Genomic DNA, 27,996 nt, shown 5'->3' with positions numbered 1-27,996 from the left:
CCTCTCTCTTGGCCCCCCCCTTTCCCTCTCTCCCTCTCTCCCTCTCTCTCCACACATTTATATGTCTGCTATTTACTGACCATTTTTGTCATTTATCTTTGCTTGCATCTCTCTGGATTTTCTCTCCCCCACCATCTTTCTTTTTTCATTCTCTCACTTTTATCTCCATCTAATTCTCTCTCTGCATTTCTCTGCCTCTGTTTCTCTCTCTCCACCCCCTCTTTCCATCTCTTTCTCTCACTACATCTTGGCTCTGTCTCTCTCTTGCTACATCTCCTCCCATCTCGCTCGCTCGCTCGCTCTCTCTCTCGCTCTCTCTCTCTCTCTCGCTCGCTCTCACTCCGTTTATCTCTACTTATTATTTTGTCTTTCTCTGGCTCTCTAGCTTCTCTGTTTGTCTCTTATCTCTCTCTCTTTCTCTCGCTCTGTTCGTTTTGTCCTCCTCTGTGCGGTACTTTGTTCTCAGGCTGTAGGAGTGCAAGTGTGAGCCTCTGTTGGACCATCTAGCCAAACACACACACGCACAGCTGCTCTCAGCAGATGGGCACATGCTGATGTTAATGCCCCGAATCTCTCACACAAGCACCGCATGCTATGGATAAGCTTGATTACCTGTGTTTGGGTAAAGTCCCTCCCTCCCCCTCGTCAGCGCAGCAGGATGTAAGCACACTAACCCTCTCATATAATGGCCCTTATGTCAGTCAGGTAGTAGCTACATGAACCAAATTGTGATTGAACTGTACAAGAGGTCAGTATAGGAAACGATGGACTGACAGGATCCATTTGACAGAGATTGGTGTCAGATCATTGTCCCCAATGAAAAGATCAATATTTAAAAACAGATGATCTGAGCACGTCCTCAAGCTGGGGTTTTTTTTAACCTCGTAAACTCCTCAGGACCACCGGTGGGTCCAAACCGCACCTGGTCATGTTCTTCATAACGTTCATATTCCATAAGCTCCATTCAGAAGCTGGGCGTCGTGTGAGGCTGTAGCTCTTCTCTCCAGTCTAATAGACGGTGCAGTCATTTTAAACCCTTATAATAAAAGAAGCTGAACTTTGTTTTTCTACTGAAAGTCGAGCCATTTTCCCCCAAATCTGGGCTCTAAACTATAAACAGACGGCGTCTCTTCAGTGATCTGCTCTGGAAACATCACTTTTAGAAAATAACACAAAGAGCGACGGAGATTTTTGGCTTTCAGCAGTGAATTGTAAGCATGTAGTGATGTGTGGAGATCATAAAACACACGTTCTGTTAATTTAAGGGGAGCTTTTATTAAAAAAATATATAAATAAATAAACAAAACGAAATTTTTATTTCATGCAGTTACTGAATAACTTGCCTTAGACAGACAAAGCAAGATATACCCTCGTCAGTGAGACGCTGTACACTAAGAGTAGCAACACTAATAACGATGGAGACACAACTTCAACCCTCAGTGCAGGTGATAGTTGAGAGAAGTCTTGCTACAAGTCTCAGAGTAACAGAGTTTATTCTCTGCTCTGTTCCAGTGTTGTCGCACAGCAGTGTTGATTTAGCGGTAATGCTGGATAGTAAATGCCTAGTTTAAATTATTCGAGTTTGTCTTTATCTTTGGGTGCTTAATGTTGTTTTAACAGTTCATAATAAAGACTACATCGATAAAGAGTCAGCTGACAGTTTGTGTCCGGTTAATGTTTCCAGTACTGTGTTGGCTTCATCAACAGGCATGATCTGAACTTAAATATACTGTGAAATTTAGAAAATATGGAGATGCTGGATTTTCTTTGTCACCTAGCACTAATTCTGATGTCACCTAGAGCCTCGCTCTGCTATTTTCTGTTTGAAGTCCATTTCTTAAGCTTTAGTAAAGCAATTTCATGCTGTCTTAGGAGCTTCTGGGTCTGATGAGTTAAAGATTCTGCTCATGGAAAATCAGAAATGTGATGAACTTGGCGAAATGTTGGTTGATTCAGTCCCAGTAAGATTAAGAAGTAACTGTCGCTCTCTCGCTCTCTTTCTCAGGTGTTGATAACCGGGCCGGCGGACACACCCTACGCCAACGGCTGTTTTGAGTTTGACGTGTATTTCCCGCAGGACTACCCCAACTCCCCTCCACTGGTCAACCTGGAGACCACAGGCGGCCACAGCGTCCGCTTCAACCCCAATCTCTACAATGATGGCAAGGTGAGACTGGCTGTTGTCTATAAGGCTGATGTAACACTTTGAAGACACCAAGTTGGCTACTACTGTTGTCTAATAGTTATTTATCCATTTTCTTTAGATGTGAATTAGAAACGTTTGTTTATATATGCAGTTTGCACTGTGAGCTTGCTTGACCTTACTCGTTGGCTACTTTAGCCTTGGTGAAATGGTGCATTTTAATTTTCACGTGACTTTTTCTTTAACCTGTGAAGAATTAGAAGAAGGGAGGGGGGGCGTCTCCGCTGTTGTTCTTCACCTATTTCATTCTTTTTCACTCTCCTGATCTGTGATTCTCAGGTATGTTTAAGCATTCTGAACACCTGGCACGGCCGCCCGGAGGAGAAGTGGAATCCTCAGACTTCTAGCTTTTTACAGGTCAGTCTCTTTGTCTTTTCTGCAGGACTTTTTCTGCAGTGAGTTAAAGAAATAAAGTTATGATTTGGTATAAAATGCTTCTTACATTAGATGTCTATATATATATGTGTGTGTGTGTAAATTCAGTGTTTTATAATTTATATTTATTATAAAAAATACATTTCTCAAACAAAAGGAGAAATTTGTGGTTTAAAATGTTGGTTTAAAACTTTAAACTGATAGACTTATGTTTGAGAGTAGGATATAAACACACATACGTTTGGAGTTCTCTCTCTCCTCCCTCTCTCTCTCTCCTCTCTCCCCGTCTCCCTCTCTCTCTCTCTCCCCCCTCTCTCTCTCTCTCTCTCCTCCCTCTCTCTCTCTCTCTCTCCTCCCTCTCTCTCTCTCCTCTCTCCCCGTCTCCCTCTCTCTCTCTCTCTGTCTCTCTCTCTCTCTCCTCCCTCTCTCTCTCTCCTCTCTCTCTCTCTCCCCCCTCTCTCTCTCTCTCTCCTCCCTCTCTCTCTCTCCTCCCTCTCTCTCTCTCTCTCCTCTCTCCCCCGTCTCCCTCTCTCTCTCTCTCTCCTCCCTCTCTCTCTCTCCTCTCTCCCCTGTCTCCCTCTCTCTCTCTCTCCCCCCTCTCTCTCTCTCTCCTCCCTCTCTCTCTCTCTCCTCCCTCTCTCTCTCTCTCCTCCCTCTCTCTCTCTCTCTCTCCTCCCTCTCTCTCTGTCTCCTCTCTCCCCTGTCTCCCTCTCCCCCCCCCCTCCTCCCTCTCTCTCTCTTTCTCTCCTCTCTCCCCCCCTCTCTCTCTCTCAGCACCCAATGATTGTCCCTGTCTCACCCCTCTTCCTTCCTTCTCTCTCTCCTCCCTCTCTCTCTCTCCTCTCTCCCCGTCTCCCTCTCTCTCTCTCTCTCTCCCCCTCTCTCTCTCTCTCTCTCTCTCTCTCTCTCTCAGCACCCAATGATTGTCCCTGTCTCACCCCTCTTCCTTCCTTCTCTCTCTCCTCCCTCTCCCTCTCTCTCTCTCTTTCTCTCTCTCTCTCTTTCTCCCCCCCATATATTGATTTATGTACATACATTCTACTGTCCTCCTGCCACTCCCCATGGGTTTTGTCCTGTAGTTCTGCCAGCAGTTCATAGAGATGTCTCCATTGATTACCACTCCAGTTAGTGTCCGGCTGGCCAAATCAATACATGGAAATCAGCCACTGGACAGAACAGGACATGGCCAATAGGTCATAGAGGAAGAGGCAAACTAATGTTCAGTTCAGACACAGGAATCGTTTAATATTCTTTATCAGCAGCGTTACTAAACTCTGTCAAGCTCCCTGCTCTCCATGAGGGGTTTGGAATCCCCTGATAGATGTTATGTAAGATTTTTATTGTTGTAGATAATCCATTTATCTCAGGAACTGAGTTGATTTCCTGAATTAACCTTGATGTAAGTGACCCAAAAACAAGGAGATTTATCAGAGGAGGTACTCATGTTTCACTAAAATTATTGTACAACCTTTTTTTTTTTTAATCTGTTTGTCTTCTCTGACCAACACACTCCCTTCCCACCCCATATTACTTCTCCATTTCTTTCTATTGCTGTCTTGCTCTGTCTGTTTTGTAATCCACTGACATTTACATAATCTGTCTCTGTGTGTAGGTGCTGGTGTCAGTGCAGTCACTGATCCTGGTGGCCGAGCCGTACTTTAATGAGCCGGGTTATGAGCGCTCGCGCGGCACACCCAGCGGCACCCAGAGCTCCAGGGAGTACGACGGAAACATCCGGCAAGCCACGGTCAAATGGGCCATGTTGGAGCAGATCCGCAACCCTTCACCCTGCTTTAAAGAGGTACATACACACCAACAGTCTCATCGCCTGCGCTTAAATAAAAAACGGAAAAACATTTAAAAAGGAAAAATGTCATTTTTCCCACTCGAGCTGTGAAGCTAATGTAGATACGTAATAGAAGCTTAAATCAGGTCAGTGGGGAAAAGAAAACGAGAATTTGTGCTTCACATTTTTCAAATATACCCTGCATTCTGATAGCTGTGGCATTTCTGCCTGGACGGGTGAAGTTCTCTGCCACGTTGTGCATCCGGTTTTGGCCAAAGAGAGCGGCTGATCTGCTTTCTCTGTGGATTCGTTTGGTAATTCTATCCTAGTTAGGTCTAAATTAGCTATATAGCTTCTTATAGCTTCTGACCCATCTGAAGTTACATGATCGTGATGATTCAATTGGGCGATAATGAAAATACTGTTTTAGTTTGTGTTTTGGTGAACTTGGTGGTCTTGTATTGGGCACTTGGAGAAAACCATTGCTAAATACACGGCAAGGCAAGAATTTACAAGCCTCCACTGTGGCATTGCATCTTTTATAGGAAGATATTCTGTCCTATTTTTGACCTGTTATGTGGCTAATTGAAAGTATTTTCTGCTTTCTTTCGTTATTTGAGTGTTACCCCTAATACATCCTCGCTTCTTTCAAGTAGGTGTATAGTACCTCTAGCAGTTTATCTCAGCAATGCCCGTGCATGCACAGTTTCAACAGTGGGTGTCGGTCAGCCAGTCAGTGACTCAGCAAGAGCAGCGACTCTTGTAGGCAGTATGGAGAAAATTCAGGCTTCAGTATATTTCCTGCTTAGCAAAGTAGGCATGAACTTATTTCACTTGTTAGCTGCATTACACCATTACTCAACTGCAATCAACTGCATTAAAAAAAAATACAGTGGCAAAGCGGTCAGTTGAATTGTTTCCCACCCAGTCAATCATTTTAAAGGGGTCAACTTTACAAAAACAGTGTGTTTTTACATCTCACACAAAGTTGCAAACATGCTATCCTCTGATCCATTTTAAGAGCCCTGCTTTGAATCGTTGCACATTTATAAATGTGCCCACACTCACCCACACTCACACACACACACACACACACACACACTCAGTTACATGAGAGCCGTCAGACATTCAGGTATATTGGAATTGTCATCCGAGCAAGTTCTTTCACTTACCGTGTCAGGAGTGAATGTACGTAGCGGCTGTTTGAAATAAAATCTCATACCCGCTCACACATTCACGCCTACCTGACAGCAGCCAGAGTTAATGTTCCTGTCTCTGTTCACATCATATTTGCTGATGTCAAAACTACATAGAAGTGTCCCCAAAAAGTATTTGAACATTTGTGCCATTGGTTGTGCTGGGAAACAAAATCACGCGGCGTTTCTTTGCGACAGACCATTCAAGCACTGTAATTTTCTTTTTGGCGAGATGTTCTTTCAAGCAGCAGCTAATGTGTTTGACCGTTATCGTTTGGGGGAGTTCCTTTGCAAACATCTGCACGTTTACATCCAAAATACAATTGTATGCTTCTGAATTGAGGACTAGATCAGTTCCACCAGGGGTGGCCAGATTGTACTGTGTTCAGATACCCAAGGCTGACCTATTATTCACAAGTGATTCAAAATATTATGTTTTCAAAATGTTTCACATGGAATCTGAGCTTTCTTGCCGTGTTTCCTATCACCTATATTAGGTTATTATTACTATATTATATCATCCTATATTAGTATGATTTTGATTTTCACATTTGTGAATTGAAAAACTCTCAATCTGATGGATAGAATTAAACTCTACAGCACTGGCCGCATCAGAGTTTGATCCCTGGTGATGCTGCAGCCGTCTGTAGCCGGGAGTCCAAGAGAGCACGATTGGCCTCGCTCTTTCTGGGTGGGTAGGATGGCCCCCCTTCTCCCCCCATCACTCAACGTGATGCTGGTCAGCGCAGGCGTCCGTTAGCTGACGTAACACATCTGGTGGTCGGCGCTTTCCTCTGAGCGAGTTCGGCTGTCCAGTGATGTGTGACCGGCAGTTCGAAAAGATGCAGTGGTGTTTCACAGGTCTCGGAGGAAGCCTGTGCAGCCTTCACCCTCCGACCGCTGGTAGTGACTGGGGAGTCCCAACTAGCAGGTGGAATCGGAGACGAATGAATTGGGGAGAAAATTGATGGAAGAAGATCTACACGCAGTAAATGAGGTGTTTGAAGGAAACAACTTTTAAACATATTAGAATGCAGTTCTGATAACGAGCTTGTTAGCTAGCACATCGCTTATTCACCTGAAGATTTACTGTGTTATTTGAAGCCGTCTCAAAGCTAACAGGTTCAGTGCAATGCCTGCAGCTAATAATGAGGCTCTACTAATGACTCGAGACTCTACTCGAACTCGCTTCTCAGAGACTTGACTCTGACTCGCGTGAAGTGACCCCAGTTTGTACATCAGCCCACAGTTCCATTAGTATGGCTTAATTTTCATACCCATTCCAGAATTTCCAATTCCAGTGGAAATGCATGACGAGCCTAAACCGCCTGGTGTGTCGTTGGAACCAGCCCTAGAGCCATTAAAGCCAGAGCGCAGAAATGAGTGATTTGTGTACCACACAGATTAGGAAATAGTTCTGCTCGTGAAAGCGTGTGGGAGCGTACGACACCTAATATGCTTTCCCCCAATCACTGCGCCACCCCGATTTGGCCGTAATGACACCGGGACCGTCCCTCGTTAGCCCTGCAGGGAGATGGGCCGTGAGACTGCCGCTTTTGAGCCGAGCCTTTGCGAACCGTTGCTCGTTAATCACTCTCCGTATCCTTCCCTGCCACCTTCCCCGGCGGGTGCTCCCGACACGGGCACTCTTCCTCAGTGCCATCTCCTGAGGACGTGCGGCTAATAAGGATTTCTCACTGTCTGCATCAGGGCACGCCATCCGGGAGTGGATAGCGAATCCGCCTGGCACATCGTATCCATGCCAACGTGGGAGGACAGTAATAAGAGTGATATATTATCTTTGTGCCACCCAGAGGGCACATTAGATCTAGTGCTCTCCTTGTTGCCATGCCAACCCCTGCCTCGGTCTGGAATAGCTAAGCTCCGGTGGCATCGTGGGCTGGCGGAGACAGCAGGGCTCACGGGCGTAATAAGAAGAATTAAAGGTACCATAAGGAGTATTTTTAGTGTTTGGCTCACATGCCAAACATTACTGATCTGCCACTAATGACACGGGCTGTCAGGGAAAGGAAGGAGAAAAGCTCTCGCCCTGAAAACTGCAGCAAAGTGTGACTTTTGGTCTTATTTTAAGTCCAGAATTACAGTAAATGCGGTGTAATTATGTGTGAACAGAACGATGCTAACCTGCTCAGGCTGTATCAGTCATTAAAACAGGTCTGCTGTGCAATAACTTTAGATCAAAGTAATCAGTAATTAATGACCATGGTGTTGTCTTTTCAGAGAGCCAAGTTGTGGCCTATGGCCAGTCCACTATAACGAATGTGAAAGACATTGCTCTTAGATGAAAATACTCCACTGTGTAGTGTCATACTATATTACATACTCCAGCGTCTCTCTTGGTAAACCAGTCTTTTAATAGAACGTCATTAATTAGTGATGCTGACGTCTATTAAAATGATCAGAAGCACAAAACACTGAAGGTAAACAGTTTCCATCAGGGAGAACCGAGTGGCTCTGAAATCACTTTTTACACACAAGCAAAGTTTCAGTTTCAGATTTATTTACAACTTAGTTCCAAGTTTAAGCTGAATAAAAACTGGCTTTAAACTCAGGATCACAGCTCCTTTACTATGTTGATCTGTAGGCGTCTGTTCATAAACATAAACCAGCCCAAACTCATTTACTATAAAATGAACTGGTGTTTGTAGAAATTCAGAAAAAAGCCGCGTCAGTCTCGACTGCATATGTGGACATATTTCTATATTGAGCTCTATTTACACAAAGTTAGGTTAGTTCATCATTTATGTTGAACAGACTCTCCCAAAGTTTTACGCTGCTGCGCTGACGTTGAACCGCGTGCTGCACTGGGTCGGTATGACCAACAGGTCCAAACCAGCTCTAAACAAAGTGACCGCTGGGCCCTGATTGGTGCTCTGGCTTTGCGCTTCTTTCGTTTTGACATGTTACGTTTTTATACACACAGAAACCAAAAGGAACGACAGATTTCTCAGAATGTAGGAGGAAAAAGTCGGATATTAGACTCTGAAATGTAGTGGAGTGAAAGAAAAAAGTCACTTCAGTACAGATACACAAAAAACTACTTAAGTCCAGTAATGAATTAGATTTACTGAGTTACTGTCCACCACTGATTGTAGACTTGATGTCAAAGTTTTCTTCAGAATTTGACCAAATGAGCTGTTCAGTCAATGGTCAAATACTGCCTTAGAAATGATCTAAGGTTTGGGTTTGTGAAAGGCGCTATATAAATTGAAATTATTATTATTATTATTATCGAAAAGATTGAATGTATTCATTATCTGTTTTGTACAGGCTAGCTTTTACATAGCTGCAGCATAAAGCGATATGATATAAAGACTTCAGTTGTTACCTCGAATAACCACATGGGTCGCTTCTCAACCAATCAGGGCTCAGTTTCCCAAAAGCATCTTAGAACAAGGATTTTTCTTAAAAGGTAGAGCGAGCATCACACTGAACACTCTCTCTTCTAGATAATGATCTTAACACTAAGGGACTTTCAGGAAACCCTGCCCTGATTGTGTGGCTGAACTACATTTTTATAATTAGGTGATGAGTTTTATATTTATATTGTATTCTATATATTGTATTATATTGTATTAAGTAAGTTCTGTAAGTCTGCATTTCTGACTTTTTCTGCTTGTTTTGAGGCCAAAAACAGGGCAGAAATCTACTTTCAAATTCAAATGATATCCAGTTCAAATGATAGCAAAATAACATTTCTGTTTCTGGTCTCAGATGGGTCTGCTTTTTCACAATGAACAACAGGTAGGAGATATAAATTAATATAAAACTACATTGTGTTCTTCGCTAACAAGTAATAACCTCTAAAAGTTAAACTCTGAGCAAATCACTGCTGGTGAAATATTGCTTTGCGTCACTGTTTTAAGAATCGATTAGCTGAGTGGAGTTTAGAGCTGCAGGATATAGATCCCTGTGTGGCATCTGCATTCAGGTGGTGTTCTCTGTGTTTACCAGCTAAGAGGTGGAGCGAGAGGAACCTGCTGTGACGTCAGCTGGCAGCAGGGATATGGAACATGAGTTTATCAGACGGACACAAGCGCAGCAGAATTAGAAACAGCCTCTGCCTCGTTCCACTGCCTGCGCTCATTCACACACACAGGCGAACGTTGTTTATAGTGAAAGGGTTTAGGCTGAAACGCCCACACAGATACTACCACACAAGAAATGCAATAGACAGCAGACCACAGCGGCGTCCCCCCGAGGCTCTGGATCTCCTTCTCATACGCGAGCACGTACACTCACGCGCACAGAGTAATAAACGGTGGGTTATTGACGTCAGAGTGGGGAGTGAAACGGCCCGCCGGTTCCTGGGCTTACTCTTCCGCTCTCACACAGACAAATGAATTCAGTCCTGCTCAGTTTTTGGCCTTTAGCCTCGACAAAAACGTGCCCAGACATACCGTGTGTCAGGAAACTGCCTTTAAAATCGCACTGGAGATGAAATCCCATAGCAGTAAACCTCTGAGATGACAGTAGCAATAGTGTTCATGCTGTAATCTGAAATAGTGGTGAAATAGACTACAGCAGAAGTCACTAATAGGTGGACCGCGGTCCGAGTCCGGACCCAGACGCTGTCCTGTGGACCTGGACCTGTAACCGATAAACAATGGAGAATCATTTCATTTCGACTGGGTGGTCCTATTTTAATCGGCGCAGCCCAGGGAGACTCACAGACCGATCGCATGCATTGTAAATGTCACGTGACACTACTCAACCAATCAGATCTGTGCATTTCGATGAGGAGTGAGACTCAAGTGAGTGACGCTCACACAAGGGAGGGATGAGGAGAGAAACAGCAGTCAGAGAAGAAAGTGAGTCAGAGGGAAGTTATTCCACATGGCGTGATCTAAAAAGAGGAAACTGACAGTAAATGTTGGTGAAATCTGACCGAACTGGACTTTATTTGATCTGATATTCAGTAAATGTTGTTGAAATCTGACCGAACTGGACTTTATTTGATCTGATGTTCAGTAAATGTCGTTGAAATCTGACCGAACTGGACTTTATTTGATCTGATATTCAGTAAATGTTGTTGAAATCTGACCGAACTGGACTTTATTTGATCTGATGTTCAGTAAATGTCGTTGAAATCTGACCGAACTGGACTTTATTTGATCTGATATTCAGTAAATATCGTTGAAATCTGACCGAACTGGACTTTATTTGATCTGATATTCAGTAAATGTTATTGAAATCTGACTGAACTGGACTTTATTTGATCTGATATTCAGTAAATGTTGTTGAAATCTGACCGAACTGGACTTTATTTGATCTGATATTCAGTAAATGTTGTTGAAATCTGACCGAACTGGACTTTATTTGATCTGATGTTCAGTAAATGTCGTTGAAATCTGACTGAACTGGACTTTATTTGATCTGATATTCAGTAAATGTTGTTGAAATCTGACCGAACTGGACTTTATTTGATCTGATATTCAGTAAATGTTGTTGAAATCTGACCGAACTGGACTTTATTTGATCTGATGTTCAGTAAATGTCGTTGAAATCTGACCGAACTGGACTTTATTTGATCTGATATTCAGTAAATATCGTTGAAATCTGACCGAACTGGACTTTATTTGATCTGATATTCAGTAAATGTTATTAAAATATGACTGAACTGGACTTTATTTGATCTGATATTCAGTAAATGTTGTTGAAATCTGACCGAACTGGACTTTATTTGATCTGATGTTCAGTAAATGTCGTTGAAATCTGACCGAACTGGACTTTATTTGATCTGATGTTCAGTAAATGTCGTTGAAATCTGACCGAACTGGACTTTATTTGATCTGATGTTCAGTAAATATCGTTGAAATCTGACCGAACTGGACTTTATTTGATCTGATATTCAGTAAATGTTATTGAAATCTGACTGAACTGGACTTTATTTGATCTGATATTCAGTAAATGTTGTTGAAATCTGACCGAACTGGACTTTATTTGATCTGATGTTCAGTAAATGTCGTTGAAATCTGACCGAACTGGACTTTATTTGATCTGATATTCAGTAAATGTTATTGAAATCTGACTGAACTGGACTTTATTTGATCTGATATTCAGTAAATGTTGTTGAAATCTGACCGAACTGGACTTTATTTGATCTGATGTTCAGTAAATGTCGTTGAAATCTGACCGAACTGGACTTTATTTGATCTGATGTTCAGTAAATGTTGTTGAAATCTGACTGAACTGGACTTTATTTGATCTGATGTTCAGTAAATGTTGTTGAAATCTGACCGAACTGGACTTTATTTGATCTGATATTCAGTAAATATCGTTGAAATCTGACCGAACTGGACTTTATTTGATCTGATATTCAGTAAATGTTATTGAAATCTGACTGAACTGGACTTTATTTGATCTGATGTTCAGTAAATGTTGTTGAAATCTGACCGAACTGGACTTTATTTGGTCTGATATTCAGTTGTTACTGTATAAGATGCTGATATTCCTACTCGGCTACTTCAGTAAACACTATATGGCACTGAGGAAATTTTTAACTGGACCCTATTGAATTTTAATTAAATACCCCTAGACCCTTCAGACTTACCAGTCAGTGCGCTGTATAGTTTTCCATGTTTAACATTCTGCCCACACTTGCTTTCAAGAATTGCAATTGTGATTTGACTGGCAACGGTGCACAGCCAACAGTGGCTGGAAGCCATGTAAACGCTGCCATGCTGATAGGACTGCTGGCGTTTCTGCTTGTGTGCAGCGCAGCTTTTTATCTGAAAAGTGTTTTGGGCATGCTGTGTGATTTTGTTGAAGTTCTCAAGTTGATGTTTATGAACAATCACACCTGGATTTCAGTTGCGACCATTCATCACCTGTTTTTTCTGGATAGTGAACACCTAATTTATTCCACCACCACCGCATTCAATGTGTAAAGTTGGGAAAGTTTAACCAAATTTTAAGTCTGGAAATTGAGCAGAATAACACAGTTTGTGAGCTGAGTGTTGATGAGTTAGACCAATCTGAAGCAACCAAACACACAAGTGCTGTGGCATCACAACCACATCTAATGTGCAGACTGCCATTCTGCATTCAAGTCTCGGGCTAGAAAAAGTGGATATGCTGGGGGTCTTGGCCAGTAAAAGGAGCTGCATCTTCTTTTATAGAAAATGAAAGATTGGTCTTATCACAGTCACAATATTGGTGAGAAAAATGACAATAAATCACTTCTCCCAGATCATTCAGCCCTATGGATATATACTTATCACTGTTGTCAGAAGAAAACCTCATATCTCCAAAGTGGTAACTTTACAGGAGAAGGAAAAAACCTATTTTTACTTATAGTTTAAGTCAATGGAACCAGACGTCTTTCCAAGCCATTTTGGGCCGTTTCATTGTGAAATTTACACATAATGTTAGGGGTAGCAGAGATTTTCAGATCATGTCAAAAACTGAGAAACAATAATGGAGATACAAGGTTTTGTTCCGACAGCAGTGATGTGTGTGTGTGTGTGTGTGTGTGTGTGTGTGTGTATATGGTATATAAAGGTCACTGGTGTACGTATAAGTATAATATTCTTGTCATTTGTTTAACTGGGTTCTCTTTATCTACTTTTAGGACTTGTGTGAAAATCTGATGGTGTTTTAGGTCAAATTTATGCAGAAATATAGAAAATTCTAAAGGGTTCACAAACTTTCAAGCACCATATATATTGTTGCTGCCAGAAGAAAACCTTGTATCTCCATTTTTGGCATTTTTCAGTTTTTGACATAATTTGAAAGTGTCTGTTACTCTTTACATCGTATGTAAATTTTGTGATGAGTGGCCTAAAAGAAATGACCCAAAATGACACGGGAAAAATTCTGGTTCCATTGACTTCCATTGAAAGTGAAGTAGGTTTTTTCCTTCTCCTGTAAAGTTACTATTTTGGAGATATAAGGTTTTCTTCTGACAGCAGCGATATACACACACACACACACACACACACACACACACGGAAGCTTAAATACACGTGTTTTTCAACCTAATTTCTCCTTATACAGTAACTCCATATGCTGTGTAGCACCTGCTGCTATTAAAAGTCTGTTTTGAGACATTAAGTAAAGCCACACATCCATGGTATCCATGGTATTATCCATGGTAATCGACCACACAATACAAATGACAAATTTCCTAATGTTTCCTGCTGTGATATAGAGGTCTGTGGGAACCTCCTTAAAAGGTAATATGCACACACATGTGTGTGTTCATCCGTGCACTCATGTGTCTGTCCCTCCGAGGGCAAACCGAGCTCTGAATTCCATTAAAGTTGACTTGTACTGCAAAAGCCTGATATATTAAGAGGTACGTCCTGCCTGACCACTCACCTGTGAATGTGTGAGGGAGAGAGAGAGATGACCTTTTTGTGTTTGAGCGAGAGAGACAAATGGAAAGAAAATGATCCAGATGGAGAATCCGAGAGAGAGGGGAAGGGATGTGACCTGGGTTTCGCTCCTGTCAGAGTAGCTGTGCTTCCATACAGCATTCAGATCCCTGAGCCAGCAAGCATCGTGCCACAGCTGCCCGGGTTTCCATAGCAACACGGGCAAGGCCATCGATCACACACGCGCACCCTCTTCTTATTTTCCCTCCCGATGCATGATCGCAGCTCTGCTGGTATTTGTAAGTCAAAGAATAATAGCATGTAATTACACACGTATCGTCAAATTGTTTTGGGGTTTTCAGTAGAAAATCAGCTGGAAATGTATTTGTGTTCAGTGGCAGCACAGGATTATTTTAGTTTATTAAAATATTTATTTAAATAAAAAATACATTTTAAGTTGTGCGTAGTGACAGATACACTATATTGTACTTGCTCGTCTGCCTTCACACGCATACAAACTTGAGTGACATCCCTTTCTTAATCCATAGGGTTTAATGATGTTGGCCCACCCTTTGCAGCTATAACAGCTTCAACTCTTCTGGGAAGGCTTTCCACAAGGTTTAGGAGTGTGTTTATGGGAATTTTTGACCGTTCTTCCAGAAGCACATTTGTGAGGTCAGACACTGATGTTGGACGAGAAGGCCTGGCTCACAGTCTCCGCTCTAATTCATCCCAAAGGTGTTCTGTCGGGTTGAGGTCAGGACTCTGTGCAGGCCAGTCAAGTTCTTCCACACCAAACTGGCTCATCCACGTCTTTATGGTCCTGCTTTGTGCACTGGTGGGCAGTCATGTTGGAACAGAAGTCCAGAGTCCGGTGGCGGCGCTTTACACCACTGCACTTGATGCTTTTCATTACGTAAGGCTTGGATGCAGCTGCTCGGCCATGGAAACCCATTCCATGAAGCTCTCTACGCTGTTCTTGAGCTGATTTGAAGGACACATGAAGTTTGGAGATCTGTAGTGATTGACTCTGCAGAAAGTCGGTGACCTCTGCGCACTATGCCCCTCAGCATCCGCTGACACTCTGTCATTTTACCTGGCCGACCACTTCGTGGCTGAGTTGCTGTCGTTCCCAATCGCTTCCACTTTATATGTTATAATGGAATTATTCTATTCTGATAGAGGTATTAGTCCGATTATAAACAGATTATTAGGCTGCGTGTAAACGGGGCTACTGTTACTTAAGTAAGAGGCAACAGTTACCGGAACCGTTCTAGTGGGAGTGTTGCCACTAGACCAGGTCAGTGGGAACCACCTATAAAAAATATTAGGGCCAAAATTATGAACTAGAAGAAATTTTGAATATTATATGCAGTACTGTCTTGAATATTACAGAGTGCTTTATTTATTTGTTTTTTTGGGGTGGTGCTGGTGTCATGCTGTTTCTTTCCCCACCCCTTCCTTACACCAGCCTTTAAAACTGTTGGTAAAGGTTAGGAATTACATGTATGTATGGATTTATAAAAGCAGTTAAAATGTTAATGCTTCAAATAATAAGTTCTGTATTTCTAATTATTAGCAAAAAGTGTTTTTTATTTATTTATTTATTTTATTGTTTGTCGTAGTGCTAAAACAGGGGTGCACAGCTCCGGTCCTGGAGGGCCAGTGTCCAGCAAAGTTTGGAGGTTTCCCAGCTCAAACACACTCACTAAACCTGCCAATTAACAGATAAATATAACCAGGTGTGTTTGAGTAGGTAACTGGCCACTGGCCGTCCAGGATCAGTGTTTTGCACCTCGTGCTAATAGATAGTAACGCATTGTGTGTGTTTACCTGTATCAGGCATTCTCATGGTGCGATGTATATGGCTGAGGATGCGTTGGAAGGCAGCTGATGTGTCAGTGGGCTGTTTTTATCTGTAGCGAAACCTTAGACAGAATGAGTAAAAGTGCTCAAAAAAAGAGTGGAAGGAGTGAATGAAATTCAGACAAATGGAAAGAAAGAGACGGAAAGAAAGACAAGTGGTGATTCAGCCTTTGCCCTGTGGATGGGAGATGGATGTGTTCTCCGTTTGTGTGAGAAGTCAGGAGGGAGGAAGAGATCAGGGTTCAGTACTCATCCTCTCTCGCCCCTGGTCTTTATTACCTTAAAGGTCACTAAGTTTGTTAGTGGCACTTTATTAGACTATATGCCCGCTGATGTGTTGACTACAAGACGAGAATGTGTATGTGCTCTTCTCTGAAGACGTACACAAATGTGGGTCGTTCTTATTTGCTTTTGTGGAAGTTCTGTTGTTTTTTTTAAACCTCTTATTCTCCAGGATATATTTTGGCTTGTCTGTCTGAACTTGTGACCAATTCGAAAGGCAAATTATTCAGTAACTGCATGAAATAAATGTAAATATTTTATTTATTTTTGTAAAAACTCCCCTCAAAATTAACAGAACGTGTGTTTTATGATCTCCACACATCACCACACGCTTACGATTTACTGCTGAAAGCCAAAAATCTCCGCCGCTCTTTGTGTTGTTCTCTAAAAGTGATGTTTCCAGAGCAGATCACTGAAGAGACGCCGTCTGTTTATAGTTTAGAGCCCAGATTTGGGGAAAAACGGGTCGACTTTCAGTAGAAAAACAAAGTTCAGCTTCTTTTATTATAAGGGTTTAAAATGACATCACCGTCTATTAGACTGGAGAGAAGAGCTACAGCCTCACACGACGCCCAGCTTCTGACTGGAGCTTATGGAATATGAACGTTATGAATAACGAAGCGCGTTTTGGAACCACCGGTGGTCCCGAGGAGCTGAAGAGATGCTTACAGTCACTCCTACAGCACACACTGTGTGTTTAAACTCCTGCTCAGCTGGCTTTCCTTTCTGAAACCTGATTGAGGACTTCTCATAAGCAGTAATAATCAGTGGGTTAGAAATCCATTAATGGTATATTGGGCCTTTGCTGGAGCAAGAATTTCTGCTGCATGAGGCTCTGCGAGCTGCAGTAAAGTCGCCGTTTTTAAAGCAAGAAATCTCAGAAATCTCTTTTTGCAGAAACACAGCTGCTGCTGCTGTTGTTACTCGTGGCCTGCACTGTGTGCATTTTCAAAAGAGCGCCATCTCTATTCTGGAACGTTGTGTCTGAAATAGCACACATGAAACACATGAATGTGGTCGAAGTGCAGAACATCAGCTTTAATTTGAGGGTATGAGCGTCCAGGTTGAGTGAACCGTGTAAGACTCAGAGCCTTTTTTGTATGTAGTAATTGGAAAATTGGCCAGCTCTATGCTGTTGCATCATTAGTTAGTGCTCATGAGAGCTACAGGATTCTAGCTGTGGCTTTCATTTCTGAGGCCTGTTGTTGTTGTCTGTCAACATGAGGATGAAAGAAGTGTCAGTGCCAAAAAAAGCAGACTGTCGTGAGTCTGGAAGACCAGAATCTATTAATCCATGAATCTATTTAAAACCTATGCTATGCCAGATACACCAGTGCCAGCACAATATGCACCATGTTGATGTCACTGCTTATGTCACCTATGTGGTCAGCGGCGGCCCTTTGATGGGGTACCTTGGCAGTAATGAATAATACCATGTGTAACAACTAATTAGTCAAAGATACAGTAGATATAAGCTAGATATTTCCATTCACCTCTTATTGACCAGGGTATATTTTGGTTTGTCCTTCTGAATTTGCGACCAAATCATAAGGCAAATTATTCAGTAACTGCATGAAATAAATGTAAATTTTTTGTAAAAGCCCCTCAAATGATTAGAACATGTTTTATGATCTCCACATATCACTATACGCTTACAGAGCAGATCACTGAAGAGACGCCGTCTGAGTTCAGCTTCTTTTATTATAAGGGTTTAAAATGACATCACCGTCTATTAGACTGGAGAGAAGAGCTACAGCCTCACACGACGCCCAGCTTCTGAATGGAGCTTATGGAATATGAAGGTCATGAAGAACACGACCAAGTGCATTTTGGAACCACCGGTGGTCCCAAGGAGTTGAAGAGGTTCAACTGGCGTCTCTCTGTACTGTTGCATCGCGTTATTTAAGAAGTAAATCTCACAGGCTAGAAGAATATCTCTAGGATACGAAAGACTTTTACCACCCTGCTGAGGGATCTGGGCGTGTAGATGTCTACTAGGCATGTCAAATTGACTGACCGAGTCAATCACTGGCCTGACCCATTGAGCAACTGTTTCACTTACTGAAGGCAGAGAGCCCATGAAACAAGCTGGAACTGAAAATTGCTGCATTACAGGCCTGGCAGAGCATCACTGAAAAGCATACCCAGGGGTCTGGTGCTGCCTGTGGGTCGCCGTTTTACACGGTCATTAATTGCGAAGTGTTTGCAGTTATTTAAAATGTGCTGCTGTGTATGAAAAGGGTTGTAATTGCTATATACTTCGCCTATATAAATGTAGATGCCCTCTAATTAATTACTGAATTTCAAATCCAATGTGCTGGAGTACAAAACCAAAACAGAATTTATGATGTTTTTTTTTTTTCTTCATTAACTACACTTTCAACTCATTACACAGTTTGGCATGAAATCAGTTCAGTGGGCTGGTATAAACATAATGGGCCTAAGACTCAAAGATGTCCAGCAAGTGAGTAATACAGAGAAAATGGGCAATGGGAATGCATTTGCTGTAAAAGGGAGTTTCAGTGATTTTTCAGACTTTCAGCATAGTTGAACGGATAGTAAGAGAACAGTGTGATTCAGAGTGGGTTAATGTGAAAGGCTCGGTCATAGAGAGTCAGCATTGTTCATGGTGCTAATGGGAACCAGACATCTGAAGAGTTTGATGCCTATAAGGCAGGGGTGTCAAACTCAACCGGTAAAAGGGCCAAATTAAAAAATGTGCTGTAACCTGAACCAGCCATTACTTATTCAGAATAACACCTAGAAACATGATGTGGACACTTGAAATATTCAAAACTGAAATGTCCCCAGGTGCTCGGTCTTTTAAACCTGCTTGATCTGGACCCCTGGCATCCTTTCTTTGCTTCGAGTTCATTCATTCTTGGGCTCGGTTTCTGAGCTGCTGGGCTAATATTAGGTGTTTATATTGGTGTGTTTGGTGGTATGATTGGTGTGAAATTGTGTAGAAGTGTGTAACATTGAGGTGTAACCACTGTCCCTTAGATTGTTTCTGGGGTACGAGAGTCAGAGCAAGTCAAGAGGCTTTTATTGTCATTCCGTGTATGTACAAGTACACAGGGGAGCGAATTTACGTTCCTCCAGGAGCAACACGGAGCAAAAAGTACAAAGTGCGAAAGTGCAGACATGGAGTGCAAACAAAAAAATTAGACTAGAAACAATAAATAAATAAATTAAACAGACATTAGACACAGTAAACAGACTGGACAGTGCACCGGCACAGCACTCATTTCTGGACATGAGGTCGTGAGAATAAGGTGCAGAGATACGCTACATTGCAGTGTGAAACGGGCTAATATTAGAATTAGAATATCAGAATGAAAATACTTCTGAAAAAATACTTTTAAAATTATAAAAAAAAATTTAAAAAGGCGTTCGTGGTGGAGAGCCACATGCAGGGTGTTATAATGAAAAAACACCAAAGAAAACTTCTCGTTATTATCGACTTTACATGGCACTGTTGACAGACGAAAACCTCGTATCTCCAACATGGTAACTTTACAGGACAAGGAAAAAACCTACTTTACTTTTAATGCAAGTCAATGGAACCAGACGTCTTTCCAGGTCATTTTGGCTCATTTCTTTTAGTCCATTCATCATGAAATTTACACCCAATATAAAGAGCAACAGGCACTTTTGAAATATGTCAAAAACTGAAAAACAACAAAAATGGAGATGTAAGGTTTTCTTCCAAAAGCAGGGATATAAAATTCTGAAAACATTTGTGGGTAACCTGGCCTTTTTGGATAGTAAATAACATGGCTGTGTTTATGTTGTCGACGTTGTGTTTCCCTGTTAACGAATCAGCAGAGAAATTTATGTTCAGAGCGATCAGACGTCATTTTAAACGAACGGTCTTTCCTCGTTACCTTACGGACTAATTTAATGTTTAGTGTTGCAGTGTTTTGATTGCTTGCGAGTGCATGCATGCATGGCGATGTGTGTCCAACGCACACGGTAAAGGTCATTTGTCAAGCCGTCTTAATCTGATTACACGTGTTTGTGTGTGCGGTGTGTGTGCAGTGACTCTGAGATGTTTACACACTTGCTCTCCACGTCCCCTGTGTGATGGATGCTCATGCCAAATACCAAAAGTCACACACAGTGAGACGCTGAGGGGTTATTCTCCCTGCTACGTCTCTCCTCCCTCTCTTTCTCACACGCACGCCATCAGCTTTTCTCTGCATTAACGTCTCCTCACGTAATCAGTGTGATGTCAGGCCGCTTGACCTTCTCCTGCCCGTCTCACTTTCAGCCTTTATATCCGCAGCTGCAGTGAACTACAACTCCGTGCTCGGTGTTTCCGTTTTACCGTTATTTGGTTCATCCATCCTGTAGATACCAGAGTATTTTGAACTTGTTGCCTGAAGTTGTGGGAAGCTTAGGCTCAGAGAAAAACCTAGAAGCCAGAAGTGACCCTGAACCTGGACGTGTAAATCCTCTGTCACTGTCAGAGTAAATGTCATCCAACGAGCCAAAGCAAAGGTTTTCGTTGGCTGTGTTAAACTGCGGGACACACTCGCTGTAGGTTTGGCTCCGTCTCTGTGTATGTTCTTGACCTGATGTGTTTGGTCTCTGTGGCTAGTTTAAAGCAATAGTGCCAAAGCATGTTTGATGTCCAGGTCCTAGGTTCAGGGGCATCACTAGATTTTTAAGAACTTCACCAGGGGGCTCTGTGAGAACTTCACCAGGGGGCTCTGTGAGAACTTCACCAGGGGGCTCTGTGAGAACTTCACCAGGGGGCTCTGCACTTAGACTGTGAAAGAGTATTAAAGCTTCGTCTAGTCTTTTCTTCTGCTTTGTTTCTTTGAAAGTGTGATATGGGGTCTGTTCTTGATTATAAATCAAAGCATCTGTATTTTATATCAGTGTCTTTGGCCAAGAAATGTGATTTGACTTCAGTGGTCAAATCCTCAGGTTCCATTAGTTGATTTCTGGTCAGGATGCACCCACGCATGCACCCAGCAGCCCCCCCCCCCCCCCCCCCCTATTCTATCATGTCCATTGGTAACTATGACTATGTATGTCCAAAGGTAACCGTACCTGTGAACCTGACTTTGTGTGCAAATATGTTTATTATAAATATCCATCCATCCATCCAGTACATAGTATAAATAGTACAAAATTACTTGCAAAAAATTGCTAATTCATTTAAAAAATGGACTTTTGTTCCAACAGCAATGATATGATGTATTTTGAATAGAACCCAATGTTTTATTTGGGTTCACAACTTCAGCGGCTGCCAACTGTCACAGAGCGAATAGCAGCAGATACCCTCTCCTACGTGTTATGTGATAGGCTTACAGCTCATGAGGTCTGGTACTATTGGCTGAACCAGACGTTACAGTTTTCTACAGTGCTAAACCGCAGAGGGTTGCCATCTCCTCTTACGTTAGGTTGGAAAGTTTCTAGCCAAGGCAGCACTAGATCAGAGCAGCACCTGCCCCAGTTACAGCACTGCTACCTGCTGTTACAGTACGTTGTGAATGTGGAGACACGTTGACGTGTTGAATAATGAAGAATGAATGAAAAAAGCTATAAATGATTTGAAGTAATGATGTACGTTTATTTAGGGGGGCTAAATAACATTTAGGAGAGCAGAACCCCTGACAGGTCTAATAATAGCTAATGAGTAAAGAAAGCTTATGTAGCCCAGTTGGTGGCACAAGAATGAGATGCATAAATCGTTCCATATATATATATACATCCAACCAATTTCCAAACGGATGCTGTGCAGAATGTAAATAAAAATAGATTGTAATGATATGCAAAAAATGTGTGTGTGATATGCAAATCATGTAGACCATATGTTTAAAGGAAAATATCTTATTTACTTGCCCTGCGATGGACTGGCGACCTGTCCAGGGTGTATCCTGCCTTCCGCCCAATGACCGCTGGGATAGGCTCCAGCACCCCCCGCGACCCTGACGGAGAAGCGGCTTAGAAAATGGATGGATGGATGGATGGATGGATGGATGGATGGATGGATGGATGGATCTTATTTACTGACCTGCTGCCAGTTAACCACTGACATTGGTTTAAGCATTACACAACTTTACCAACCTTTTGTTGCCCTCGTCCCAACTTTTTGGGAACATGTTGCTGGCATCATAGATTCAAAATGGGCATTTTATTTTATTTTTTTAAAGTTTAAAAATTCTCAGCTTCAACATTTGATGTGTTGTCTTTGTACTATTTTTAAATATATTACATATATTGTTTAAATGATTTGCACATCATTGCATTTTGTTTTTATTTACATTTTCCAGAGCATCCTAACTTTTTGGGGGTGGGTGTGTGTGTGTGTGTGTGTGTGTGTGTGTATGTGCACAAAAGTATGTCAGAGCTAAAAACAGTCCAGCAGCCTGGGTTTGTCTGTATGTGTTCTTTTTCCGTCAGACAGTGTGAGAAACAGTATTCGGAAGTCTGTTTGCCTTGAACACCTCGTGAGGTTTAAGCTAAATGTGTGAAGGGAAAAAAGGAGGAATTGTGAAAATCTAGTGCTTTAAAAATAGTGCGAAGTCATCGGATGAGTGAAAATGAGTGAAAGAAAAGTGACTGTTCTGACGTTTCAGCCTCCGCATAGTAGCTGCTGCCGTGCCTGGGAGACGGCTGGAGGAGGCAGAGTTGAGGCTGCATTGCATCATGGTACAGTAGGTAGTGAGAGTGAGGTGATCAGCTCAGGGCAGAGTGGCTCCGATCATTGCTGAGAAGTCGATTGCCTTTGTTCTGTTTCGGAGACAGGCACTTCTATTAGCCTGTAGGTAATTTGGACAGGAGTCAGGAGGATGGGTCGGGTGCTTCAGACGTCGCTCTTTCTTCTGCTTTTTCTTTTTCACTTATTAAATATCTAGTTAGGGCCGTCCGTTCAGAATTCTCTGCGTACAAGTTTCGCCCGCAAATTCATTTTTTCGCAACTCCTGGCTGAAGCAGTTTCAATGAACGCAGTTCTGCGCGTGGAATTTCACAGGGTCTTAACTCTGTATTGACGGTTTGGAGTTGTACGCTTTGGGATTTGGCTCCGGGGGTCCTTCTAACTGCAGGGCTCAGAGTCCAGCGTTCTAAAGCTCCAGCTGCTTTCCCAGGCAGAGGCTCCATGATCAGATACGTGCACACTCGTCTAGCTCCCGTTTACTGAAAACCTGGAACTTCAGTGTGGGTAAAACGAAGACTTGCATCATATACACCCCTCAGCATACAGAGTGCGTTGAACGGGAGAGTGAAGCTGCTGTATAAAAGCAGTGGAATATTAGGCATAACATTCTGACCACCACTGATGTTAGTGTGTTGTGCTGGTCTGAGTGGATCAGACACAGCAGTGTCACTGCCGGACTGAGAATAGTCCACCAACCAAAAATATCCAGCGTCCTGTGACCACTGATGAAGGACTAGAGGATGACCAACACAAACTGTGCAGCAGCAGATGAGCTGTCGTCTCTGACTTTACATCTAATAGAGTGGACAGTGAGTGGACACAGTGTTTAAAAACTAAAGCAGCACTGCTGTGTCTGATCCGCTCGTACCAGCACAACACACACTAACACACCACCACCACCACGTCAGTGTTATTGCAGTGCTGAGAATGACCCACCACCCGAATAGCACCTGCTCTGTGAGGGTCCATGGGGGTCCTGACCACTGAAGAACAGAGTATCTGGAGTATACTTGGTTGTGGAGTGTATTGCAGTCTGTCTGAATATGGCAAGAACATTATAAAGTGCTTTTTTTTGTAGGTTTCAAATGTAACATTTGTCTGCAGGTGATCCACAAGCACTTCTACTTGAAGCGAGCGGAGATCATGGCTCAGTGTGAGGAGTGGATCTCTGACATTCAGCAGTACAGCAGCGACAAGAGAGTGGGACGCACCATGTCGCACCACGCAGCGGCACTCAAGGTAACACACTATTGCGTAATAGAGGCGCCCGCCCCAGTCGGTCAATCAGCCCAGACCGGTTTGAAATCAGGACTTTGAATGATATAAAATCAGTTTTGCTGCAGATAAATGTAAAACTGATTCTATTGAGCTGCTACTGCTCTACAACTTTTAACGTTCACACAAGCAGGTGAAAGTGGCCCAAATCTGATTTTCTCACCAAATCCTTTAAATGTGATCTGTATGCGACGTCAGTCTGAACAGATCAGCTCCTAAACTGACCCTCGTGAGCGTCACGCAGCTTCACACGGCTCATCCAGAGGTAAACAACCACGACTGCCAACGAACGCCAGTCGCTCCCGGAGGATCAGCTTCATCTTCACCAGCATCACAGGAGCCATCATGAAGCGTCACTGACTGACCGCTGGGCTCATCACCTAGAATGTGTTCGAGCCATAAAAAGGGCGCGGTCACTTCTTTGGTTCACGTCCTCGGATTCTTTAAACTTTGCTTTCAGACTTTTAACTGTTCTCTGACGCTGCAGCCTCGTTCTCCTGCGGCCGCGTTCGGAATGTCTTGGGGTTTTGGATCTTTTTCTAGAGAAACATCAGCCCAAATTATGACGAATGTCGAGTCGAATTGATGTAAAAGTGGCATGAATTCCGATCTGGCTGTTCAGACCAAGTCGCATTGCCGCAGATCGGATGCCGCATTTCCGTACCACAGATGAAAGCGTCTCAAATCGGCGCTGAAAATGTCCGATTTTGGGCCACTTTTTCCTGCCATGTGAACAAAGCCTTAGATGCCTTGGACCTCCAGAATGAGCTGTAGATGTTTCTATGATTGAGCGGGTTCTGTAACATTTAGACTCAGATTATATCCAGAATGCCTTGTTTTTGAAAGGCAGATCATTCAGCAAGACATTTTTGACGGCATATTATTTTTTCATAATACTAAAATTTATTTTTTAACTTCTTGCTGTTCCTCAAAATGCCTCCTTGCACCCAGCTTATATTATTATACTGTACAAGTTACTACTGAATAAAAAAATAGCATTATTAATAGGAAATATGATTCCAGTCTTCTCAAACAGACAGAAGTGTGTAAAAAGCCATTGAGATTAGTTCCTGCTCTGTTTTTATAGAATTCACTTTAGTGCCAATCCAAAGAATCCCGCTGGTTTGACTCCATTTGTAGGACATACTGTGGAAGATTTTTTGGTGCCACTTTAACCCCTTAAATAGCCAACGACACACGTTTAATACACGCTTCTATAACTCGGCTAGTTTCCATTGAAGTCCTTATAGTCACTGAATAATAAGCCTTAATATGGATTAACCTGGGATTTTTAAGGGGTTAATTGCCATTATAGCATTTTTTAGTACTGCCGAAGATAGGCAAACACTTGGGGACCCCAGGAGCCAGGGGACCCCAGGAGCCAGGGGACCCCATATAAATACAAGTGAGAGATATACATGCACTGTAAGCTATGAAATGCCAGAATGCCTATGAATTGCTATCATAGCCAGTTTTTTAAGCGCTGTCGAAGTAAATATTCCCCATTAAAACGCAAACTATAGGACACCTATAACACAGGATAGGGTGCACCCCCCTCCCCAAGTTCTCAGATCAAAGGATCAGATCAAATCCAACCTGTACGCGTTTACCGAACACATCTGGGTCTGATTAACCCCTTAAAACCCCAGGCGTGTTACATACTCAGACCTATTTAGTAACTACAGGGGCTAAAAAACCTTTGGCCTGCTGGCGGCTTCAGGGCATTCAGAGGGCTTAAGATAAGACCACCTTTATAAAGGGTTCATGAAGGGTTTAAAATGAGTTATTGGTCAGTTGAATTAACAGTTTTTAATTGGGGCGTAAAGACCCTAAAGTCATTAAGTTTATAAATCAAAAGTGACACAGTGACCTTGTTTGTCTAATAGTGAACTCAGTCATTTATACAGTTAAATATTATAGAGTTATGCAGTTATATTTCACAATATTAGTCCGATTTTCTTATTTCCTGACCTCACTTTGTAAACCTGTCAGCTTCATCACGTATTCATCAGATATAATAACTCACTTTTGCCCTTTTCATTAAGATTAAGATTAAGTGACCCATCAGTGAAACACCACATACACACTAGTGAGCACACACACTCTAGGGCGCAGTGAGTGGTGGGCACACATGCCCAGAGCAGTGGGCAGCCCTATCCGCAGGACCCAGGGATCAGTTGGGGGTTAGGCGTCTTGCTCAAGGGCACTTCAGTCTCATCCTGTCGGCTCAGGGGATCGAACCGGCCAACCCATGACCGTCCCCGTGTGTTATAACTGCTTATTGGTGATTTTTAAAGTGTTTATGACCCAAATAATCACAAACTAATTTGAAACCGGTCGTAAACCTTTTATAAGGAAGTTTTATTTCAAATTGGTGCTTTTTTTGTTCATGCAGAGGCACACAGCCCAGCTGAGGGAGGAGCTTCTGAAGCTGCCCTGTCCAGAAGGCCTGGAGCCAGACGGCGAGGAGTTTTCGGAGAAGAGCGCCGCCCTCCTGGTGAAGGAGCTGCCCGATCAGGAAGCGGAGAAACAGAGCGACAGTCCGGACGCCCACTGCAGCGACGGGCAGCTATGAGCCTCCGCCACTGTCCAAAAAAAAAAACTTCCCCTAGCCATGCCTCCGTACGACGATCCGCTCACGTCAGATAGACTTGGCGGCTTCAGTGGCGAAGACGTCATTTTGTCAATATTTGTATGTAAAAAAAAAAAAACAAATGGAATTATGTAATAGTATAAAATGAGAGGACGGAAAAAAAAACACGACACGAAATACGACGAAAACAGAACCGCATTGAAAAAGAGGCGAAACCCCTGAACTCTGCTATTCCCTTACGGAGGAGAAACCAACAGTGGACAGAAAACACAGCGATCTTTTATTTACCTGTAAAAGAGTGTAAACCTTTTGTGCTTTTTTTCCAATTGTGAAATAACCACTGATTGCTATGTTATTAAACTTGTTTATGTATACATAATTACAGAGGAAATCACAGTATATATGAGGGAACTGCCTTTAGAGAAGAATGTTTACTGAATGTTTTCCTTTTGTTTTTCCTTTTCCTTTCTTTCCTGACTGTTAGCGCGAGGACCGCTGTAACGAAGAATATATTGGTCGTTCTTTAAGGAAACTATTTAAGAGCAAACCCACACACGTGTATTCTCTCCGGATTTGAGGAAGCCTCTGGTTGCCCGATGACATTTGCTTCTTTGATTTCTACAAAACTCCTGTAAACTTCAATAAAGGCTGCGATGGAGATTCTTAATCGCTATGATTCCTGGATGCTGTTGTACAGGCTGTTTAAATCATCCCTTTTTTTTTGCCTCTCACTAATTTTAAACTGCAAGTTTAATAAATGCAACCTGTTTTACTTTGATCAGATACATAAATTAATGTGGTTCTGCGTGTGAAGCGTGAATGGGGTGTGTGTGCAGACCTTCATGCGCTGCTTTGCTGCCCTGCTTTGTTGGTCCTCTCATCTTTTTCTCTGTTTATCTCTCCCGCTAATGATTACTCATTAATATTAATGAAGCTGCGCACTAATCATCAAATAATTACACCCTCCCTCCCCAATAAGCTCATTATTGCTAGTCCTGTAAAGGCATTAACGTAACATTCAAACGACTTTATTAAACTGATCCTGTTCCATGTTAATGTACAACGTGTCTCAGGATAACCGGATCAGCCCCTCGTTAAACAGGGCTGTTTATCAGCTTGTACCGGTCAGCCTTTATAATCTGTGATGGCGCTCTCTCTGTGTGGGGTGGGGGTGGGGGGGGGGGGGGGTGGGGGGGGGTTGTCTGAGAGTCTGAACAGGCAAACATGACCGAAACGTTTAAGGTGCTTATAGTTTTTTAACCTCTTGTTCTCCAGGGTCTGTTTTGGTTTGTCCATCTGAATTTACGTGACCAAGTCATAAGGCCAGTTATTTAGTAACTGCATCAAATGTACATTTAAATTTTTTTTAAGCAAATTAACAGAACGTGTGTTTTATGATCTCCACACA

The 27,996-nt window shown here is 42.6% G+C and overlaps 1 protein-coding gene across 11 annotated transcripts in view; it reads left to right on the top strand.

Moving 5' to 3' along the window:
• The window catches only part of birc6 (baculoviral IAP repeat containing 6), a 193,601-nt gene extending 166,235 nt beyond the window's left edge, over nucleotides 1-27,366 (top strand). For 6 of the 11 annotated variants that reach the window (XM_037542196.1, XM_037542193.1, XM_037542189.1 and 3 more), the window contains exons 71-75: nucleotides 2,006-2,167; nucleotides 2,483-2,560; nucleotides 4,191-4,379; nucleotides 23,825-23,959; nucleotides 26,391-26,570. In XM_037542196.1, the coding sequence (XP_037398093.1) occupies nucleotides 2,006-2,167; nucleotides 2,483-2,560; nucleotides 4,191-4,379; nucleotides 23,825-23,959; nucleotides 26,391-26,570 (744 nt within the window). Of the gene's footprint in view, nucleotides 1-2,005; nucleotides 2,168-2,482; nucleotides 2,561-4,190; nucleotides 4,380-23,824; nucleotides 23,960-26,390 lie in introns of all 11 variants that reach the window. The other 5 variants (XM_037542199.1, XM_037542191.1, XM_037542197.1 and 2 more) reach the window with 1 other exon arrangement.
• The last annotated feature ends 630 nt before the right edge of the window (nucleotides 27,367-27,996 follow it).

Source organism: Pygocentrus nattereri, chromosome 10, assembly GCF_015220715.1.
Source record: "Pygocentrus nattereri isolate fPygNat1 chromosome 10, fPygNat1.pri, whole genome shotgun sequence".
Taxonomy (NCBI): domain Eukaryota; kingdom Metazoa; phylum Chordata; class Actinopteri; order Characiformes; family Serrasalmidae; genus Pygocentrus; species Pygocentrus nattereri.
This window is presented reverse-complemented; position numbering and strand designations above follow the sequence as displayed.